Source organism: Oxyura jamaicensis, chromosome 1 (assembly GCF_011077185.1).
Source record: "Oxyura jamaicensis isolate SHBP4307 breed ruddy duck chromosome 1, BPBGC_Ojam_1.0, whole genome shotgun sequence".
Lineage (NCBI taxonomy): Eukaryota > Metazoa > Chordata > Aves > Anseriformes > Anatidae > Oxyura > Oxyura jamaicensis.
This window is the reverse complement of record NC_048893.1, coordinates 75691966-75712784: the sequence shown is the minus strand read 5'-3', so window position 1 is coordinate 75712784 and position 20819 is coordinate 75691966. Positions and strand designations below refer to the sequence as shown.

Below are 20819 nucleotides of genomic sequence, written 5' to 3'. Positions count from 1 at the left end.
CTTATTTTAAACGTCACTGTAAGGGAGAATAGCAGATTGTAGTTATATGAGGACATATATTTTTACTTCCCTTAAGATAGACATTGGGGGGGTGTGAGAGAGAGAGAAAGAGCTGGCCAACACATGCTAATTAAAGAATCCAGTCCTCAGCAGAGTGTGCACCACCGTGAGCCAAGTGTTTCTGGAGGAAGGGGGACTGATGCAATTAAACATGTCATTTTTGAAGGACATATTTATGTCATTGCATGGTAAATGTACGTTACATTCTTTTATATACAACAGAAGAGATACTTAACTTCTAAACAGGTGGTGGGCAAAAAGATACCCATACAACAATTTGAAGTGAAAAGAATCATTCAAGCACATCCAACGTTCTAGGAATGTAAAATTTGAACTTTGAGTAACTGGCAATAGTAACTCAAATGAAAATAAAAATTAGACACACATCTATATGAAGAAGCCATTTAGAAGATGACTTCAGCAAAGATGCTCATGCAGCTTGTGAAGGACATCTAAACAGCTCAAGGGTAAAGGACTGCTGGGAGTTTTGTCAGTTTGCAGGGAAGAGAGTGTTGCTTTTTGCAGCCGTCTTATTCACACTGAGTAATTTGTTACTCCATCACCAATCTCGCTGAAATTGACTCTGAGGAACTAGAGGTGGGTGGAAGATCAGTATTCACCCCTCAGTGTAAAGTGTTATACATAGATGCCAGGAGCTGTATTGAACTATTTACCTTGGAGAGAGGAAAACTTATACAAAAGTTTATGCTAATAAATATGTAACGAGCAACTATGGAAATTAAGTTTTTATATGTGTATAAGGATAAAACAAATAAAACGAACAGTAGCTGCTAATGTTAGGGGCTTAGGTTTGTTGAAAGTATGGGTTTATGTTACTTGAGAAATATTATGAGCCTGCTGGATTAAGCAAAAATCACGTGAGGGGAAAAACTGTGAACTTCTAATGAAAGACTGTCAGGATGCTTGGGCATAATGGGCCAAAATAAGGTCATGCAAGCTATCTTGATTTTGGTATATCCTAAGCCTTGAATGCTTACCTTTGCAACCTTATTGTTTTGTCAAACTATTTTGTATTTGCAGCTATTTATATAATGACCCAAAGTGCATGTGGCATTTTACAGAAAACGGAGTAGAACTGCAATTGTCAAGTGTTTGCAATCTAGATTTATATAAGTCACAGCAGGAGCTAGTAACAAACAGTAGGGGTAGCTGTTAAAAACATACTGCTTAGTGCTTAGGTAACTGTGGTAACCATAGTATGTCCCTAAAAGTAGGTAAGAGACCAAATTTTAAACAGAAGTGTTATACTTATAATGAAGCCAGGAATGCTGGGAATCTGGCATTAGCTGCACCAAATGCACTTATTTATGTGAGAGCATTTGTTACGGTCAGGTCATAAAGGAAATGCATAGATCTGTGAAGATACTGGCCTAGGTTTCCACATCTTGAATCCATTCCAAGTTTTATAACAAATTTCTTTTGCTAAGGGTAAGTCATTTAAGTTCAGATTTTGAAAGTCATCAAAACAAGTAAAGATTCAGAGAGGCATTTCCCCAAGCTGAAAGTTTTACAGGCAATTCTGGTTGCTTCAGTTTCCCACTTGCACAGTAAATACAGTATTAATAACTTGTCACATGCTCATACTGTTTTTTTTTCATTGTTAAGTTCTTTAGGGATAGTCTCCCTTCTGTATTTTCAGTGATGAGTATGAAGGGTCCCTGATACTGGTTTGGGCTCCAGTTAAAACTTGGTTTCAATTTCTGCCACTCCTAAAATATTTTGCCATAACAGAAGATGACTTCCTCTCCTCATTATAAATATGAGAAGCTTTGCTCTCTTGGCCTGTTTGAACTCCTGTTTAACCACTTACTTAAGGGTTAAGTAAGTGCTTCCTTGCAGCATGGGCTTCTCTCTCGCATCAAATTATTTGTCAGAGATATGTGAATGAAAGTACAAATTCCCTGAGCGGTGAACTGACTTCATAGAGAACTACAGCTCTCATGACATTCTGTTCATTTCTTTGATATTTCCTTTATGTCAGATTCCTTTTCTGTGCATAACACACATCTGCAGTTTGTTGTGAAGCCCAAGAGTACTTCTGGTTAATCAGATATGTGGTGATTGTATTAAAATTGAAATAAAGAGTAGGGAACTGTGTGTTCAGTTGACACTGGGACAATAATATGTGTAGTGAAAAATACAGGCCCTTGGGAGATTGTATCTGCATCATCCAGACTAATATGACAAAGTACATAAGAAGTTACAAGCTGAGGTTATAGCCCATTAAATCTATTGGAATTTAAATTACAATCTTTACTTTCAGGAAATTACAACTAAGAAGAGATAATGAATCAAGTAGAGAGACTGGCAAGTGGACAATCCTGACAACTCTATTCATTTTTTTAATGTTAAAGATGTGTTAGTATTTTGTGTACGTATATTTGTCCAGTAGAAAAACAAATTGGATGGGCTGAAAATAGCTCTGGTTTGTAGTCCCTTACATTGAAATTAGAAATGAAGAAATTATTGTTGAGAAAACTTTGGAAAGTATGCAAACAATGTAGCAAAACAAAACTTGTGAGAGCTGTTAATTGATGTAGTAATAGTAAAACAACAGCAACAAAAGGAAAATAATCTGTGCATAAAACTCAGAAGGAAGGGCCTGTATCCTGTGCCACTTGAAACAGTTGTATCCTAGCAATTCTAGGTAATAATAATAAACATACAAAAGTTAAAATGTGGTAGTTAAATGAGCCATAAAAATGAAGAGTAATTTGTATTGTATTGTATTTGTATTGTATTGTGTCAGGTAATCGGATTAAAATAAAATCATAATTGCACTTATTTGTATTTGGGAGAAAATGAAGTGTAGCTGTTTGAGTAGTGCTACATACATTCCATCCTGGAATGAAAATCACATTGTTTTGACTGCGTTATTTCTGTATCCATGCAAACCATCCTCATCACTCTACAGTCCTTACCTCCTTAACATAACTGCGTTTGTGTCATTGAAATTAGTGGATCCAAAGGCCCTGTGGAGAGACAAAGGGGAACAGTGATTTGAAAAAAAAATGAATTGCAACAGTCAGGTTTAAGAAGAAAGGGTATTTTCCTGGTAAATGTTTTCCTAAATGGGAATTTTTCAGTGTGGTGTTTTGCTCGTGTATTTGGCAGTCACTTGGAGTCAAGTGCAGACTTGTGCTACATTGTGGGCTTGGCAATGACAATTTGTGTGTGTGGTGCTTTAGTTATATTAGCCCTGGAGGCAGAGTTAACACTTGCAGTGGGACAAGAGTATTTGCAGTCATCAGAGAACTTTGCAGTCAGCTTCAATAACATCACTCCATTTTTTTCACTTTTTTTTTTTTTTTAACATTTTTTTTGGCAGCAAATCTCTTAGTAGAACCATCTGTCTTTCTATTAGTGTTTTTGAGTCCTGTTTTGAAGCTTCTTTGCTTGGCAAAGTCACTTTCATCCTTGGAAACCATTTAAAAAAAAAAGTTCTGTGGCTTTTTGCCGAAGAAGAGTACTATGCAAAAATTCCACATGGCTGTTCATTTTTGTTCTAAAAGAATACAGTTACTTTGTCTTTGTCTTTAAAAAAAAAGGCAAAAAAAAGACGAAAAGGCAAATATTGGACAGTTAGTTCTAGGGTGACTGAGTGATTATGAGAAGAAGTCAGGTTTTAAATGTTTTTATCTCCTGAAGTAAATATACCTTATAATTAAGATGACAAGAATAGAAAGCACAGTACAGAAGTAACAAAAAAAGGATTGGGTTCAGTGAATGGAGCCACATCTACTCCAGTTTCAGTCCCAATCTTAATCTCCAATTGCAAAGATTTCCATCAACTGCACTCTTGAACTTCATCCTTGCAAATTGTTTCAGTCTATAAAGATATAGGCAGCACACACATAGGTGTTGACAGGTCCTGGCATAAATTAAGAGGTTACCATCCCAAATTTCATATCACTCTTCTGCTTTGTAGCAGTGTTGGGTGAACTGAGACATCTCCTGGATCTTCGGGAGATTAAATTAAAATTAAATTAAGATGCTGTACTCTGAGCTGTGGCAGTCAAAGAGGTGACACAGATTCTCTTTTGCCAGTTCTGCTACACAGGCAATAATGAAAGGAGTAATATCTTCTTATGCCTCTGGCTAAAAACACTTTTCTACCAACACCCTAATTCTCCTTGTTTCATAAGGCTACAGACCACAAACACTTCTTTTTTTATTATTATTATTTTTTTAATCTGTGGTAATGAATCTATACTTCCAATGCTTTACAGTGCAATTACAAATCTAAGATGATCTCTCTTAAAAAATGAGTCATTCTCTACTGACTGTTTTCCAGAAAATGAAGTTTTACTTGTCAGTACGGTGGTGTTTTGTTTTGTTTTGTTTTGTTTTTTAATTAAAGCTAGCCATTTAATTGTTTAATCTAGCAAACTTTCTGTTTCTCATCTGCGTGAAATACAAAGATGTTGTCCAGTTCTACTAATTAAAACCTCTGGCAAAACTTGGTAAAAGCAACAGTATTAGATGTTGTGCCATGGCAAACCTCCAGTTTTGATGACTAATTTCTTCATGTCTTAAGTCTTTTGCGGTATCCACTTACAATATAATATTTTCCATTTCCTGGCTTCCATGGTTGTATACGGTTGCTGTGCAAAGTTGAACAGCTAACACTTTAGACATAGCTGTGTTATATTTGTGAATAAAATGTCTCAGCTTTTTTCTTAACATCTCAGAGACTTTGTCTTTTCATGTGCACATATAAATTCACATATATGGGCAGAAAAACAAGACTGACTGTGCTGTACTTTTTTTGTACTGACTGTTACTTTTGCACACATTTGTACTTCTGTATATTTGGATCTTTATGTTTGGGCTCAGTCAGGATGAAAGCTACTATCTGAGACAAAGACATTGTTGCACAATGTGATAAAAGAGAAGAAAAACCCACCCTGTAGTCAAATAGAACTGAGGTTTATGGACTGTGGGGGAATAATTAATTGGAATATAGGTATGCGTCAGTGCAATCTTTTGATTTATTTTGTATTAATGTGACTCATATGAAGTGTTTTGATAATTAAGATGATGCTACTGGAACATTATGGAGGAGCATATTCAAACCTGACCTCACAGAGCAGAAGTCAGAGAAAGCCTGTAAGCAAACATTTTCCCCTGGAAAAAATTCCATGTTTGATTTTCCCTCTCCTGTTCAGCAGGTCCAGGGTCAGCTGCCTCCATTAATGATTCCCGTATTCCCGCCAGACCAACGAACCCTAGCAGCAGCTGCTCAGCAAGGATTCCTTCTTCCTCCTGGTTTCAGCTACAAAGCGGGATGCAGTAAGTCCTGTAGACTTTTTTAGCTGGAAGTGAGTATAGGGCACATTTTCATGTCAATCTATATAAAAGTGTCACCTCTCTAGCCCAGTGGACAAAGCCAGTAACTTGCACAGATGAGTTTAAAAGGCAGGAGTAGTCAGTGTTGTATGAGAAAAGAGTATCGGGTAAGTTTGTGTTTCAATCTAACAGCAAAACATTTCACACAATAAGTAGATTTGTGCACCTTCTTTCTGACAGATCTTTTTGACAAGTGAATGCTCATGACCACACAAACATGCATAGATCTGAAGAGAAGCTATTTGAAACTTCCCAATAAATTTCAAAACTGTGGTAAGAAAACACGTTTTTTTCCTGAAGCAGCCTGCATACTATTTGTGAACTGAAGGCCTATTCTAGTCTCTTTCTTCACACAGAACTCACATTAATCTCAACAGGGGTTCTGCACAGAGATCAAAGATAGCATATGCCTTTCAGTTTGATGGACTAACACTATGAGAGCCTAACACTAAAAATACAGCATCTACTTTTTTAATCTTTGAGTGATTTGTATTGTTCTCTACACTCTCCCAGTTTTTTTGGGGGGGGAGTTTTATTTAAGCCTTCTATAGGATTTCATGTTCCTGTCATCAAGATGGTAAGAAATACAAGTTAAAGATTAACTGAGGATCTCCATTTCCATGAACAGACGTAGCTAAAGGATGAATTTCATAGTCTCATTTTCATGCATTTGTGCTTGTATAACTCTTCTGACATCAGTCTCCTACTGAGTTATCTGGGATTTGCTTGCTCTGCTGTTCTCTGTTGCTAGTATGTGTGCTTAGCTTTATTATGTCCATGTTAGTGTATTCATCTGCATCATTGACTAACCCATGAATTCATTGGTTATTTTGAGTTACTCAGCACTTGCCACTGCAGTAGTTTCACAAAATTAGAATGTAAAAAGATTCCTTTAGTTAAACTGGCTTAGCCCACAATTTGAGATTTCTTTCAGTTCCCGTAACATTGTACATACAGTACTTGAATGAGAACTTGAGTTGCTTGGCCACAACTGCCTTTTCCTAATATTTAAGAGTCTGTGACTACTACTAAAAATTACCGTTCAAAGCACTTCACATCCCTCAGCAGCTACAGTTCCAAAGCATAGGCTTATTCAGTTCTTCCAGTGATTTCACACGCGTTCTTTCTCAAAAGGGAGAAGCAGTGATTCACATTACAGAATGTTTAACTGTAAGCCACATTGGATATGATGCTAACGTAAATGTAGGCCTGGAAAAGGTCAGGAAAGACACCTTATTAGATATATCTGGCAGATCAAATCACTTCCATGTTAATGAAGTCTGATTTGGATAGAAAGAGTTGAGGTGATTTTTTTCCTTCTTTTACTGTATGTGCATTAACTGTAAGACATTCATATAGTACCTCACATCCATGAAGTATATATGACATCACATGTTTGTGTAACCTTGAAAATGAAAAAGAAAAAGAGCAAAGTGGCTGCTGCTCCTGGCAGTAAGGCTTGGAATTAACAACATGCCAAGGTCTAGGACTGAGCAGAAGCCAGTGGAAAAAGACAGCTCTGTGTTTGGTGATTCCCTGGCATGTTTGACTGAATTTGACTGAGAAGCTGAGGAAAAGTGATAAGTAGTCCAAAGGATTTTTTCTTTTCAATCACAGTTTAGTGTAAACAAAAGCATATATGGATTTAGCTACACCTAGAAAGCTAGTAGCAATGAAAAAAAAAAAAAAGTAGCTGCCTTAAAATTATGTTCACATCAAGTAATGTTTTTGACAGGCCATTAAAGCATATTTCTCCCACTTTTCTGTTTGCCCTTCTGTTTATCAGGCCTCTTGGCAAAGATGTGGTAGATTGTAAACCAAAGAGGTTTGGATAAAATTTTCTGAAGTACCTGAATGATTTAGGAGACTACATCTCCATTTGAAAAGGCACTAGGATCTAAATCTAAAGGATACTTAGCAAATATTTATACTATGAACTTCAGTCCAGTCACCAATGCTAGCTTGAAATGAGCTAAAGTGGATACCAGTATAGCACTGCATCAGAGAACTTAAAGCAGATAGATTTGCTCAGCTTCTCAGCATATTAAATGCCTAACTTTCACTAAGTTCACTTTTGGAAGCAAAGCCTTCTTACATACTTCTGAAGATCCCAATACCTGCATCTTTAACTGACTGCAATTGTGTGTTTGTTGCATGTACCTTATGAAAATGCATAGCGCATAACCTGACTCCCTTTCATCTTCACAGGCCTTTTGGAAAATCTGTCCTTTTTTCTGGACTGATAGATTTTCAAAATTATTTTGTGTGGTTGATTGATAAAAATTGTCTAGTGGGATTCTGTTATTTAAAAACATTATCAACCTGCACATAGGGACACTAAAATCTGCATGGGACAATTCAGTTCCAGTCAGAAATAACTAATAGCCATGAAAAACAGTTCTTAGAGAAATCCAGATCGTGTTTCTCAGTAAAAGGGAGATTTGAAAATTTGGGGGAAAAGGAAGGGGAGATTGCCACGATAAATAGTGTTCATAAATAATTACTGACGTTGCGTATCTTGATTATGGGTATAGGGTTGAGGACATCTTGAAAGGGACATAGTATTTATAATGTTATATGCCATGTCCATTTGTAAAATGAGACCTCCAAAAGAGCATCTCAAATTATGCAGTGTGTCGTCTAAGGCGCTCCAGCTTTCTAGCTGGTTGTGCTATGTGTCACACCTCATGGCTGGCTTACCTGTTGTCCTCTGTCTGCAGGCCACATGGCTGAAGAGTTTACCACCTCCTGCCACTCATCACTGTGCCTCTAACTTATGGCATACTGGCCAAGCTTCTTGGTTAAGCACTCCCTAAATTGCTTCTGTCCAAACTGGGATAGCAGTTAAAATTCTGTAAAAATTGCTTAAATCATTTTGATGGAAACATGTTGGGAAGTGGTTAAGCAAGCAGCTTGGTCACAGTGGTAACCTTTGGCAGGGGACTGTGGTTGGTGGCCTCTTCATCCAGCATAGCTGCAGCTGGAAGAGAATGTGTGATCAAGCCTTGAGTTTGGGAAAGGGGAAAAAAGGATGACTACCTACTTATACTGCTATTTTTGTCTCATTCAGCTTAGATAATGAAACCAAATTAATTTATTCAATACTTTTTGATTCACCTGTCCTTGTTAGAGGAAAAGAGGGTCAGACATATGTCTTCCATTGCTTTTAGAGAGTGTATGTGGTAGGATCTCTAATATATACACAGCAAATTATTCACTTATACTTTTCAAAATATTTTGCAATATTAGGTAAATACAGGGAGAAGATGGGTAAGTGTTTTCTCCATGGTTACATGGCAGGTTATGGTCTTTGGCTTTCGATTCAATGTAGTAAATTTCCTTTTCTTTCTTTTTCTCCATAGCAGGTCATGCTTGGGGGTGGCTTAGTTTTTCATTTTGTTTTGTTTTTTAAGCAGATGGTTTGCATTTCATAAGAGACAATTTACACAAGTTGACACTTCCCCTTTTTTCTCTATGGCATATTGTGTAATGGTAAAGTTGGCAGAGAAAAAGGGAGTAACTTCTATTAGGATTACATTTCTATTTAAGAAAAAGATTCATGATCTGTGGTTTCGATTGATTCTTGACCTCCATACCTAGGTGCAATTGCTTGGTTGTGTAAGATATTAAATATTATTATTTACAACCAAATAATTTTTTTCATGTGAGGAAAAATAAGTTGGAAGTATGTGATGTGGCTATATTGTCTGTGATTAGCAAGAAAAGTACTGGTTACCTACCTATTTGCTACATATCTAATCACTGTGTGGTATTTAGAATTTAAGTATTTTAATTTTTATGCAAGCCTCTTTGTATATTATTTGCACAATGTCTAATATTTTTATATTTATCTAGTAAATATTAATACTATACATAACATATAGTATATATAATGTATAGTATTAATAATATATTATTAGTTATTAGTGTATTATTAGTATTAGTATACATTAATACTATATATAACATAGTATTATGAATGTAGAACAGAAATCTCTTTGATGTTGATGTTTCAAAGTGGGGTGTTGGCTAAGTGACTTCTGCCATGTGCAGCTGTTAAGAGTTAACCCCAGTATTCTACATATATTAATAGATTGTTTTTTACCAGCCAGTGAGCTCCTTCCATTTCAGCTGATGTTGAAACCAAACAGAGCCAGATAATTGCGTTTCCCAAACTATAGCAAAGCTTTTCCCACACTTAGACTATGCAGATTGACGCAGGTCATTTAACCCTTCTAATTTTTTCTCAGCCAGTAGTGTTTAACCCTATCATTTGTTAGTACTGCTATTACTAGTTCAGCTCCACTTGATACTTGTTAGATAATACACTCCTCCCAGCATCTTCACGGTGGTGACCAAAATGTCAGCTCTACTGCGGTCTGAGAAGCCGTTGCTGTTGACTTCACTGAAGTCAGATTTCACACCAGATGATACAGATCTGCTAGGGCCACTCTTAGAAATAATTATAATTTATTTAGAGCTAATTAATATTTGTGAAGTGTGTTGAAAGCATTTAAAACAGTGTAAGCAATAGAAGATAAGAAGTTTTCTATTGTGCCCTTGAAAAAACATGTAGTTCCACCTCAGAGGAGGCTGCTCCTTAGTGGTAGCTAGCATGATCCCTTTATGAATGCACATATGGGTAGGTTTGTGTGTGGAAAATACAGTAAGATTGTCTCCTATATAAGAGCTAACAAAGGGAAAGAAATAAAAACTTGATAAAACAAAGGAAGCTGCTTCTGGGGAGCTATTTACAGAAAAGGAAGGGAGTAAGCTAGGAACAGTCGTAAATTAGTTATTCTTCACCCAATGTGAGCAGCAGAATGCACGAAGACAGAATGCTTCCCACTGCTTCTTCTGTGGTTACATATTTACAGCATTGTTTACAATTATTTTTCTACTAAGAGACTCTGAATAGCACGAACTTCATAAAGAAGATGGGTTTCCCCCAATTTATGGTGCTAAATAAGATTTATTTTGGAAAGTGCACTCCATTGCTTCTTTTAAGCATTTGATTAACCCTTTAAAAGGATGTGAAATGTTGATTAGCTTCTTATGGTAGTGTGGCACAATGTGTTGGTGTTGAGGTTTTTCAATAAGATTGAAGCTGTAGAATGCCAGATAGTTTCTTCTTTGGACGATAAAGAACAACATGCTTCATTTTCTAAGCCGAGGTGTGCAAGAGATTGAATTATATGGGGATTTTAGGATTTGTTCTTTTTTCTCAGGAAACAATAGTTGCTAATACTGCATTTCAAAATGTTCTTGAAGTGGGATTTAGACCACATATATTTTCCAAGTTATTCAGAAATTCTCATGAAAACTTCTAGGTAGTCATTTGTTTGCTGTTATACCTATGTTATTTTTATGGAAATATGCCAGATTTTAGAAACAAGAACTGTTTTTCCTTGCCCAGTTCTCCTCTCCCCTGTGAATAATTTGTTGTAACAAATCATATTGTGTTCCCAGTCAGATGTCATCAACATGGGGCTTTCTGAAAGCACTTTAATCACTATTTCAACCATATCCAATTGGGGGGGGGGGGGGGGGGAAATATGAATATACAATAGGTACATTGTATGTTTCTTACATATCTGCAGCTGATTGCTGCTGGAAGTGTTCTAAGTAAAACAGTGCATACAAAGTTATTGATGAAATATCTAATTACCTTTAAAAATTGGCAAAAATGTGTGAGATGAACAAGCCAAGCCTAATACAATTAAAATGTTCTGAATTTACTTTTCATCTATGTTCTGAACAGTATTTCCTTGTCTGATCAAAATGAAACTCAGTTAATTAGTTCCTCATACAGTACAATAAAATTAATGTTTAGAAGTTAAATACCATAAACTTCCTTAGGGAAATTTGCTGATGCATCTCTGTTTTTTAGTTAATCACATGCTTCATTGTTTAATGGAGTATCATGTGGACTGTCTTATAATTTTTCTTGTACTTGGTATCTATGTGTCTGGCTTCTGAAGAGACTGAGTGCTAATTTCTGGCTTAACTGTGTCATCTGTATCAGCTGACATACAGGTCATTGACAATCACCAAATCACAAGAAAAAATATTGACATTGCTATGCTTTTATCAGAATGACAAAAATAGGAACCATGTGTTGTGAAGACCACATACTGTAGCTTCTTTATAAAGATGCTAGTCATCTTTCAGGGCTACTGTTTATGCCTCAGAAAAGACTAAGCATATGACTAAACTCTCATGTCCCCCCCCAGGATGAGAAAAGAATAATAGCATTGTGGATAGAAACAGCAAGAATGAGGAATTTTTGGTAACAACTTTGCCTTCTACCATACGTGAGAATGTGTCACTTCTGTAAGGCTGCAAATGCAATGGAAGGCATCGAAACTGTGAAAACTAACAACACTACTAAATACTATTTCTAACTGAAAGAATCCCATATCCCCTACATCTATGTGTGGCTTCTCACAATAATGCTAATAAAAACAAAACAGGCAAGCAAAATAATGGTCCTGTGAAAACAGGCTGATAGTTTCAGCTCAGCTTCTAGACTATAACAAATACCTGATGTTTTAGCACTATTATCCCTAGTTGGGCTGCCAAATAAAATCCTCATTTTTAAATTTATGAGCATGTACAAATCTTGGTGGGAATAGATTGCCTTTCCTTAGTACCCAGACCTTTCGAATAAGCACCATGTATTCAACAGGTTTAAAATAAATATTTGGGCACCCTGGAAATCACAGGGTCATAAGATTATTTTGGTTGGAAGGGACCTTAGGAGGTCTTTGTAGTCCAACTTCCTGCTCAAAGCAGAGTTGTATTTGAGATAAAACTAGGCTCTCAGGGCTTTATGCAGTCAGGGCAAGAAAATGTCCAAGGATAGAGACAGCACAACCTATTTTGAGAGCCTGTTTCAATGTCAGACTGTTCTCACAGGGAAAATGTGATCCTCTCTTGATTTAATATATGTGTGTTGGGTCATGTCCTCTGGCCAAACACTGCCATGAAGAGCCTGGCTCTGTCTTCTTGATGACCTCCTCATAGGAATTGGAAGGCTGCTTTTAGGTTCCTCCAAAGCCATCTCTTCTACAGGACGAATTGTTTCTCTAAATTACAATATAAACTAACCTCTTGTAGGTAGTAGTTGGTCAATGCTGTCCAGAAATATCCTCAAAGGAAGTCAGGTAATTTGGATTTCCTTTTGGAAGCCACTAGTGGTATCTTCTTGATACTCTTTTTTTCTTAACTGTCTAAATCTCTAGTGCCTAGGGCCAGAAGTTGGGGACCACTGCCCATGTCTTTCACAGCCTCCCATTACTCTCACTTCCATGTTCACCACCACACCAGAAAACCGAAAGCAAAGTGCTGATGAGGATGAGGATGAATGAGTGGTGAGAAGAGAGGCAGTGGCTTACCTGTCAGTTACCCATCAGCTGTGATAAATCATTATAAATATACTTAAGTAATAAATTGAGTGTAAAATTGTGGCTTTTTCTGGAGCTTGTCAGACATGGGGAGAAGATAATGTAAATTCCTTTTCATTGATCAGAATCTACTATATGGAAATGTTTATTCTGGTATTTTTCATAGAATTTAGACTAGCATTCTGGTTTTGGAAATTACACTTTAAGGATTTGTTTTTGTTTCATACTTGTTATTTTCTTTCGACTCTTCTTTTTCTTCTCCTTCCATGACCTCCAACTTTTTTCATTTGCTGTCCCTGAAAGAGAGGTAGGAAGAAAACAATAAGTAAAAAAAAAAAAATCAAATTAACCAAAAAAACATGGGAAATAAAACCCTTCTCCTTTTCTGGTTTCTTTTTTATTGAAAGAAGAAAAAAATCAGGAAAAAATGAGAGAGTTCTATTGTTTCATATAATCAGGTTCAACCTAAAAATCTTGTCAAAACATTATAATTTAACATTAGCATGTAACTTGATTTATATAGCAAGACAATTGTGCCTCCTCTGAAGAGCTTACAGCCTGTCAGGAGAGGAGACAAGACGCTAGGGGGGATTACACCATGAAGGAGAATAAATGAGATGAGTGACAGGAAAAGGAATAGAAAAAATGCCTTGTGAGTTTAGGTGAATGGTGCAACACACGTAATGTTAGCTCCTAGGTTTTTTTTTCCTTTTAAAAAAATAAATTAATTTTTTTACTAAACTCCTTTGATAAAATTTTGCAAAATGCATAAATGGTTTAAGAGCCACTGTTGTACTGCTAGAAGCATGGAAATCATTTAGTATCTGTGAGTTTGGTAGCTAGTCAGTTGAAAATTAAGTTCCTAAGCACAGGGTTGTTATTTTGTGTTTTGGGACATGATGTCCACTTGGCTCTGTACCACAGCTTACTTTCACAGACTGTTTTCAGTGGAGGATGATGGGGAGGGTTCATAGAAAGAGTGGTTTAAAAGTGAATGTACTTTGTGAAAAATACTCTTGTAAGCAAAATCTTAGAAGATTATTTTGGGCAAGGATGAAGGTGTGATTTGAAATTGAAAGAAGTTGCAGTGCATAAATTATCGGGAAAGAGGTTCTGGGTATGTTAGCGGAAGACGGACCAAAAGAAGGATAGAGAAATAGAGAATTGGCCCAGAATTGAGGGTTGAACTTTGCGTTCTTTCCATAAGCCACGGCATGGAAAGGAAATGGGTTCATGGCATTCTCCTTTGCTTACAGTGTGCACCAACACCTCCAATACACTCCATCAGCTCATCCAGGCTGACATATCCCATTCACTTATTTACAAGCTTTATCACTGGTACAAACTTATTTCCGTGGTCTTTTCAAGTAGTCAGTCTTGAATAATTATGTTCTTCCAAGTAAAGTCGCGGGATAGCTGGGGAATGACTATGTATAACAGAAGAATTTGTCAGCTAATGAAATAATTTTTATCATGTTCTTGCAATAAAAATCCCAGCCTTTGACCTGCTCCAGATTTTACCATATATTGTACTAAAGAAAAAACAACAGCAACAAAACTCTCTGATGCTTATTTTATAAGAAAAGGCCACTCAGAATAAGAGATGGAACATGAAAGAAATGCACAAAATGTTTCTCTTGATAACTGAAAGATTCAGAGAGGTACACTCCTGCCTGTGTGCATTAGTGGATTAACAGCAAATTTTATGAGTTTAAATGAAATATAATTATTTGAGAATTTATTGATCTTTTCAGTAATAGAAGCTTGTGAATGACTTGGGAAATAGGTATTTCTAATAACTGTGTATCTTGCTTCCCATTCCTGACATATTCCCAGAGCTTGGGAAAAAAAAATAAAAGTGACTTTTTACATCTAAAAATAAGATATTTACTGAAGTATTAACAAAATAGTTACGAAACACATTTCCCAGACTTCAGAATTAACCAAAACTACTCAGACAAAACCTTGTCTAATATGGGAAAGAATTAGAGGATAGTAGAAAGAGATACCACATTCTAGAGTAGTAGCAAAGAATGAGTAGATAAATATTTATCAGAGGAGACTTTAAACCTTTGTTAGTACTTTGAGAGGTAGTGGTTGCTCCTGCATTATGTGATGTGAGTATATGAGTGCTTGGCCTCCATATTCACATAGGACCTGGAAACTTCCCTTGGAAGGGCACTGGCTTAGGAGTTGTCCGTGGGTTTTCCACCGGGCTGTTGCATGACCTCGGATGAGGCACAGCATATTCCTCTCTTCTGTGCTTTGTCTCCTGTAGAAGGTGAGCTCCTCCAGACAGAGGTGATCTTTTGTTAGATGTTTGTAGTGGGCAAGCACAGTGGAGCACTAACCCTGATGGTGCCTCTGCTCATCATTGTGCATTCTTCCATCGCTGCTGCTGTTATGTCTGTACTGTGGGAGCAGTGACAGAAATGTACTGCACATAAATTGCACTTTGGAGCACAAGCAGGGTGTATTTTTCTTCATAAGAAGAAATGCTAAACCCCTAAGCTAAGCATGAGATAGCAGAGGATGTTCCCAAAGCGTAACGATGCAAAGATTAATGATGGACTACAGAGGTGTTTCAGGTTTTTTTTTGTATTTTTGTTAATTAAAAAACATTTTGGAATGCCAGAAATATGCAAAACCCATTGGAGAGTGAACTAACAAACAACTTACCTAGTAGACAGGAGAGCCTAGTTCTGCACAGTTAAAATCATCTTTTAGGATGAATTTAAGATTTTTCCCTAGAATTACACCACTGAAAATCTACATTAGCATGTATTGGCATAGTAGGCTCATGGACTTGCTTTCTAGACTTGTCCCTTAGGAGTCCATTGTAAGGATGCCTAGGGAGGCATTCCTGTAAGCCACCAAATTCAGTGGTTGTGACTGTATGTGCATGACCGTGGGGACTTCAATATATCTTATCTCATGAGTGCCTACCAGATATAACTAGAAAATGAATCACAAAAAAACAGGAATTAGCACAACAGATAGGCTATGAGAATCTGCCTGGCTGTTTAGGGAGCTGAAAATAGTGACATTTATTAATTGTGCATGAGGTTGTGGGAGACTGAGCTGAGGCTTATTCATGTGTATGGAGAAATAGGGAATATGGGACTGCACATGGAGAAGTTAATCTTTTAATTTGTATGTTTTAATATATATTAACTTCTAACTGCAAATTTAATGTACAATAACATTGTAGTAAGCATCGTTTCCCATGTTATTCTCTTTGCATTTGAGAAAGTAATAGTCTCATGTTCTTTTATGGCTGGTAATTGTACAAAACATCCTCTTTTAGAGAGGAGTCTTAGAATGATACTGGGCTTAGCCTTTGAGCTACTAGTGGTGTAGAAGCAGCTGAACATCATTCACATTAAATCTTCGACCTTGTCTCTTTCTTCTCCATGTCTTCATATATTTAAGGCCCCTTTCTTGGGTCGCAGGATAACTCCTGAGAAAATTTCAAGTCAGAGAAATTTTTAATGCAATCTGTGATATGAAATGGAAAGTATACACTTCAGTTAAAGCAAAAGGAAAGCAGAAAATATTAAGCAATGGCATCCTCTGGGAAAGCAAACAAATAACCACCACAACAACATAACAATAAACACAAATCAGGGAATCTGGTGCCCATTGTTAATGAATAAATAAAATAATAAAATAATAAAATGATAAATAAATAATTAGAGAGCTGTGGCCTGGTGACGGTGCAGGGACATTTGTGAATGAGGATGCTTGGGTCAAACTTTGGATTCCCATTGCTTGACTCAGTCAGCAAAGCATTATTTAAGATGTTCTCACGTATAAGTACTCTTTGAGGTTAAATATCTGCTAAAATGCTTTTCCAGCCTAGTTTTTTTCTGGCCCTCCATCTCTAGAAGTCAAAGTGTTTAATTTGTAACAGGAGATGAAAATCAGTGAATGAAAAGACCTCTGTAAAGAACATAGCCTTATAAAAAAAAAAAAAAAAAACACCAATAGCAGTTTCCCTGAACTACTATACACCTACATGGCTTATTACTAACATTTTAAAAACATGAGGTGTATTTCTTTGTCTTTGTTTTCTATGTCCTGTAACTTAGGTTTCATACCATTATAAACTTTAATTCAGTAATAGCTAATGATTGTACAGAACAGCTTTCATTGCCTTCTTAGTCTTTTTCCCCAGTTCACTTTTAAAAAGTACAATAAAGGAGGAAAAGTTTTAATCTCTCTCTCTAATAAAGTGTACTGAAGCATTTAGCTAGATTTTCTTGATAAAACATCTTCACTATTCTGTAGTCTCTTTTGAAGTGCCTTTTTTAATGCTACAGAAATCACGCATGCTACCAGAACATAGGGACAAACAGAAATCAAGGATCTGGTGGTCCTTGTTTGAGTGGAAAGTACTTAAACATTTTATCATTTGGAGAAGCAATATAATGCATGTAGCATTTTGTGTGTGTGTGTTTTACTTTTTTACCAGTTTCATTAACAGATTTGTTGGGAAGTTAGCATGAAGTTTATTTTAACAAATAGGATAAGTAAGGAGTGAATGCTTCATAACATTAAAACATGCCTGTTTCCATCTTAATTTTTGCCACCTCAGGTGATACTCCTTTATAAATGCCTGCAACTTTTTCTTAAGCCTTTACTAGCTCCCTTTATCTTGCTCTGTACAATGAAACCCTTACTAAAGCTGAAACAGTTTTCACTCAGAAGCAAAATTCAATCACAAGTCATGAGGTGGAGTTGGTGTGGGGATATCACAGGCTTGTCTCTGATGTACTCCACATCCTTTTTCCTGTTACAGGTTCAAACCCTGAATGTGCAAAGCAAGGCTTTTTTCTCACCTAAAAGAAAACCCAGTAGTGAGGGGAGTGCCACTCCTGATCTGTGTGAGGTTTACTAACAGTGACCAGAGTTTGATTAACTCCATATTGCAGACAAGCTTGTAAATTTGTCCCCTTCTAATGCTGTGATCTTATCAAGGTTCTACTGTTTTCCTTTTCTTGTCCTCCACCCCCATCTTCTTTCTTTCTTCCCTCTTTTTTTTTTTTTTTTGAAGTGCAGCCTTCTGATCAATGTGCACTTTTTTTTTCCATTTCCCTAAATACATCATGAAAAAGGATGAGGTTTCCGCCTTAATTGCTTGTGCCTTTTATTCACATTCCTCTCTCAGCCAGAATTGTGAAAAGAGTGTTAGTAAAAGGCTGCACAATAGAGCTTTTCATTAGGCCTCAACAAGGCACACAAAAGAAGGCTTTTGGAAGGAGTGAATGCAGGACTTTAATTTGCAGGTGGAGAGCAGATAAAAGGTGCTGATGCCTCTATTATTCTCTTACTTAGGTGACCCCTACCCTGTTCAGCTGATCCCGACTACCATGGCAGCTGCTGCTGCAGCAACGCCGGGCTTAGGCCCACTCCAACTGCAGGTAAGTCCGGCAGCAGAGCCGCAGGTTCCCCACATGTGGTAAGTGGTTCTTTGCTTCCCTCAGCGCACAGTGGCGTGAGCGGGTTTGTTCGTCTGTGCTCTCCACGCAAAACTGGCATCTGAACTGAAGTAATTGTCAGTCTGTGTTGGTTTTCCTCGCACCTTTAGGGAACTTTTTGTTATGTTTCTGTATTTGTATCACCAATCTAACCATGTGTAGGTTGGCACGTCAGATTTCAGCAAGCTGGTGTGTTAGTTGGCCCCTTCCATCAGACTTCCCAAGGCAGGCTGTGCAGGCCGCTCGGTTGTAGACTCACACCGTACCACAGAAAAGCTCTGTCCCAACAAGCACTTATAAACTGCTTAAAAATTGCTTAACGGGATTATGACCTTTTAGGCTGTAAGCGTAACAACTGGCCCCTCCTGACATGTTTCATGGGACCCAGCACATATTAGGCACTGCTGTAGCTCAGATAACTTGTATTTATCCTAATTTAACATAGGCAATTATAAAACAGGTGGAAGGGCAAGGGCACAAAAGAATCTTTTTTTTTGAGCTATATTAATGGGTATGCCTGCTGGCTGGAGGTATTAGATTCAAAACTCCCAATATCATTTTAAATTTTGGAGATTTTAGGGTGCTGTCCATGGGTTGTAATGATAGTGGTGCAGATGTTCCTCAGCTGTTCCTGATCAGCCCCCCAGCCCTCATCAAATTGTTAGAATTAAGAAAATTTGATGTCCATGTCCACACATTTACTTTGCTGGTAGGATAAATCTAGGTAAAATTTAGGATTAAAATTAAATCAAGTTCCAAATCATCTCTAGTTCTGCACAGTTCTGATTGATGCTCTTTTGTAAGAAAATAAAACGAAAAAAAAACACATGCTCTTCATTGCTAATTTGTTTCACTGCTCATGATTATTTGCCAAGTCACATGCAACAGAGAGCTTTATACCTGCTAGGAAAAGCTCAGCATTTATAAACAGTGTGCGTAAAATGCATTCTCAAACACAGTTTGGCCAGCATCAGTATGAAGTAGACTCTGTAGAACGTTAGATATTTCAGCTGTTTGGCCAGCAATGGAGCGTGCGACATAAAGCTGGGGATTTTTTTTTTTTCATTTTAACACAGCCAGCGGAAGTTAGCTGAGTTTCACAGAAATAGCTGCCAGTGTGTAAGCTGACACATTCCATGCACCACAGAGGTTAATACATTCATTCCTATTGTGCCTTTGTATTAAAAGCTACACTGTCTGTGTGTTAGTTTCTGATTCTGTGAGTTACAAATACCGTAGGCAACTTAAGAATTATGGGAGCCATAAAAGTCATCCCTCTGAAATGAATTTTGAGGAGTAACGTCAGTATTGATAAAGTACTTATAATAGCCAAACACACATGACCACACATGTGGAAGGAAGAGGGGAAAAATGAAGGGAAAAAAAAAAGGAGATAGCTAGAAATGAGGGGGGGAAAAAAAAGTCTAATTCTCCTTACTTATGCAGTCATTCAAGCTAGTCCTAAAATAATGCATCAGTGCTCCTGTAAGTCAGGAGGATGGTTTGCTTTCATTTCAGGACTAGCTTTGGGCTATATCCCTGCATGTGGTGGGCTGAAGTATTCTGATTAAAATGGGCTTTATCACAATGACAATTTCCTTATAAGAAGGTGGGCTTTGTGCAAATGTGACTGACTTTATATCTTAAATATCTTAAGATGAGTTTAGGTTGTGAAGAATTTGAAAACCTTAGAGTCTTTGTGTTTCTGTGTAAAGGAGAATGTTGAAAGGAAAGTATTGACCAAATTCACCTATGTTGTTTTGCTACATGTTATTTAGTCTGGGAGAGTCAGTGGGAGAGGTTCAAACTGGTACCTCTGTAGACTCCTTCAAATCTTTCACGTTTGATCGTTAAGAGTGTGTATCGGTAGGAAAAAAATAAAATCCAGTTTTATTTCTTCACATCTAATAGTGGTTTTAACTATCACCATAACCTACTACAAATTGGACATGCCTCTAATTTCTGGTGCCATTTGAAAGAGTTAGATAGGCTAGATGCTTAGAGAAAGATTTTACAATAAAGCATTCGAAATGGACTCTCACCCATGCTAACATGAGTGGAGCCTAATCTGAGGGAAAATCATATTTTAACCTTATTTGGGAAGACTTGGTGATGCAGAGTGTAGCTGCTGGCCTAAAAGCGTTGTGCTTTCTGAACTCTGTTCAAATTCAGTTTAGCTCTTTGGTGCTTGTTTCTTCAGGATGCTTGTCATTATTAACTGTCCAAAGCCACCTGTAAATGGTATGAGTGAACATGCAGCCATTATAGTGTCTTTCAAGGAGGAGCTCTTCTTCAGAAATTCACATACATTATTTATAACTACAGTGTTCTCTACAAACCCTCTGTCCACTGGTCATCAGACAGTAGAAGGTCAGAAAAGTACAATGTTCCTTCTATTCTCCTTTTTCTATCCTCCCTATTACTCATCTTTCAGGCTTTGTATACTAAAAGCAGTAGTATTCAGGGGAGATCAAAGAACCCGACACAATGCACATTTTGTTGC

General features: G+C 37.1%; 1 protein-coding gene across 13 annotated transcripts in view; it reads left to right on the top strand.

The window, feature by feature from the left end:
* The window catches only part of SOX5 (SRY-box transcription factor 5), a 657473-nt gene that overhangs the window by 553186 nt on the left and 83468 nt on the right, over positions 1 to 20819 (top strand). For 9 of the 13 annotated variants that reach the window (XM_035311618.1, XM_035311591.1, XM_035311614.1 and 6 more), the window contains 2 exons: positions 5250 to 5373; positions 18174 to 18259. In XM_035311618.1, the coding sequence (XP_035167509.1) occupies positions 5250 to 5373; positions 18174 to 18259 (210 nt within the window). The remainder of the gene's footprint in view (positions 1 to 5249; positions 5374 to 18173; positions 18260 to 20819) is intronic. The other 4 variants (XM_035311636.1, XM_035311645.1, XM_035311563.1 and 1 more) reach the window with 1 other exon arrangement.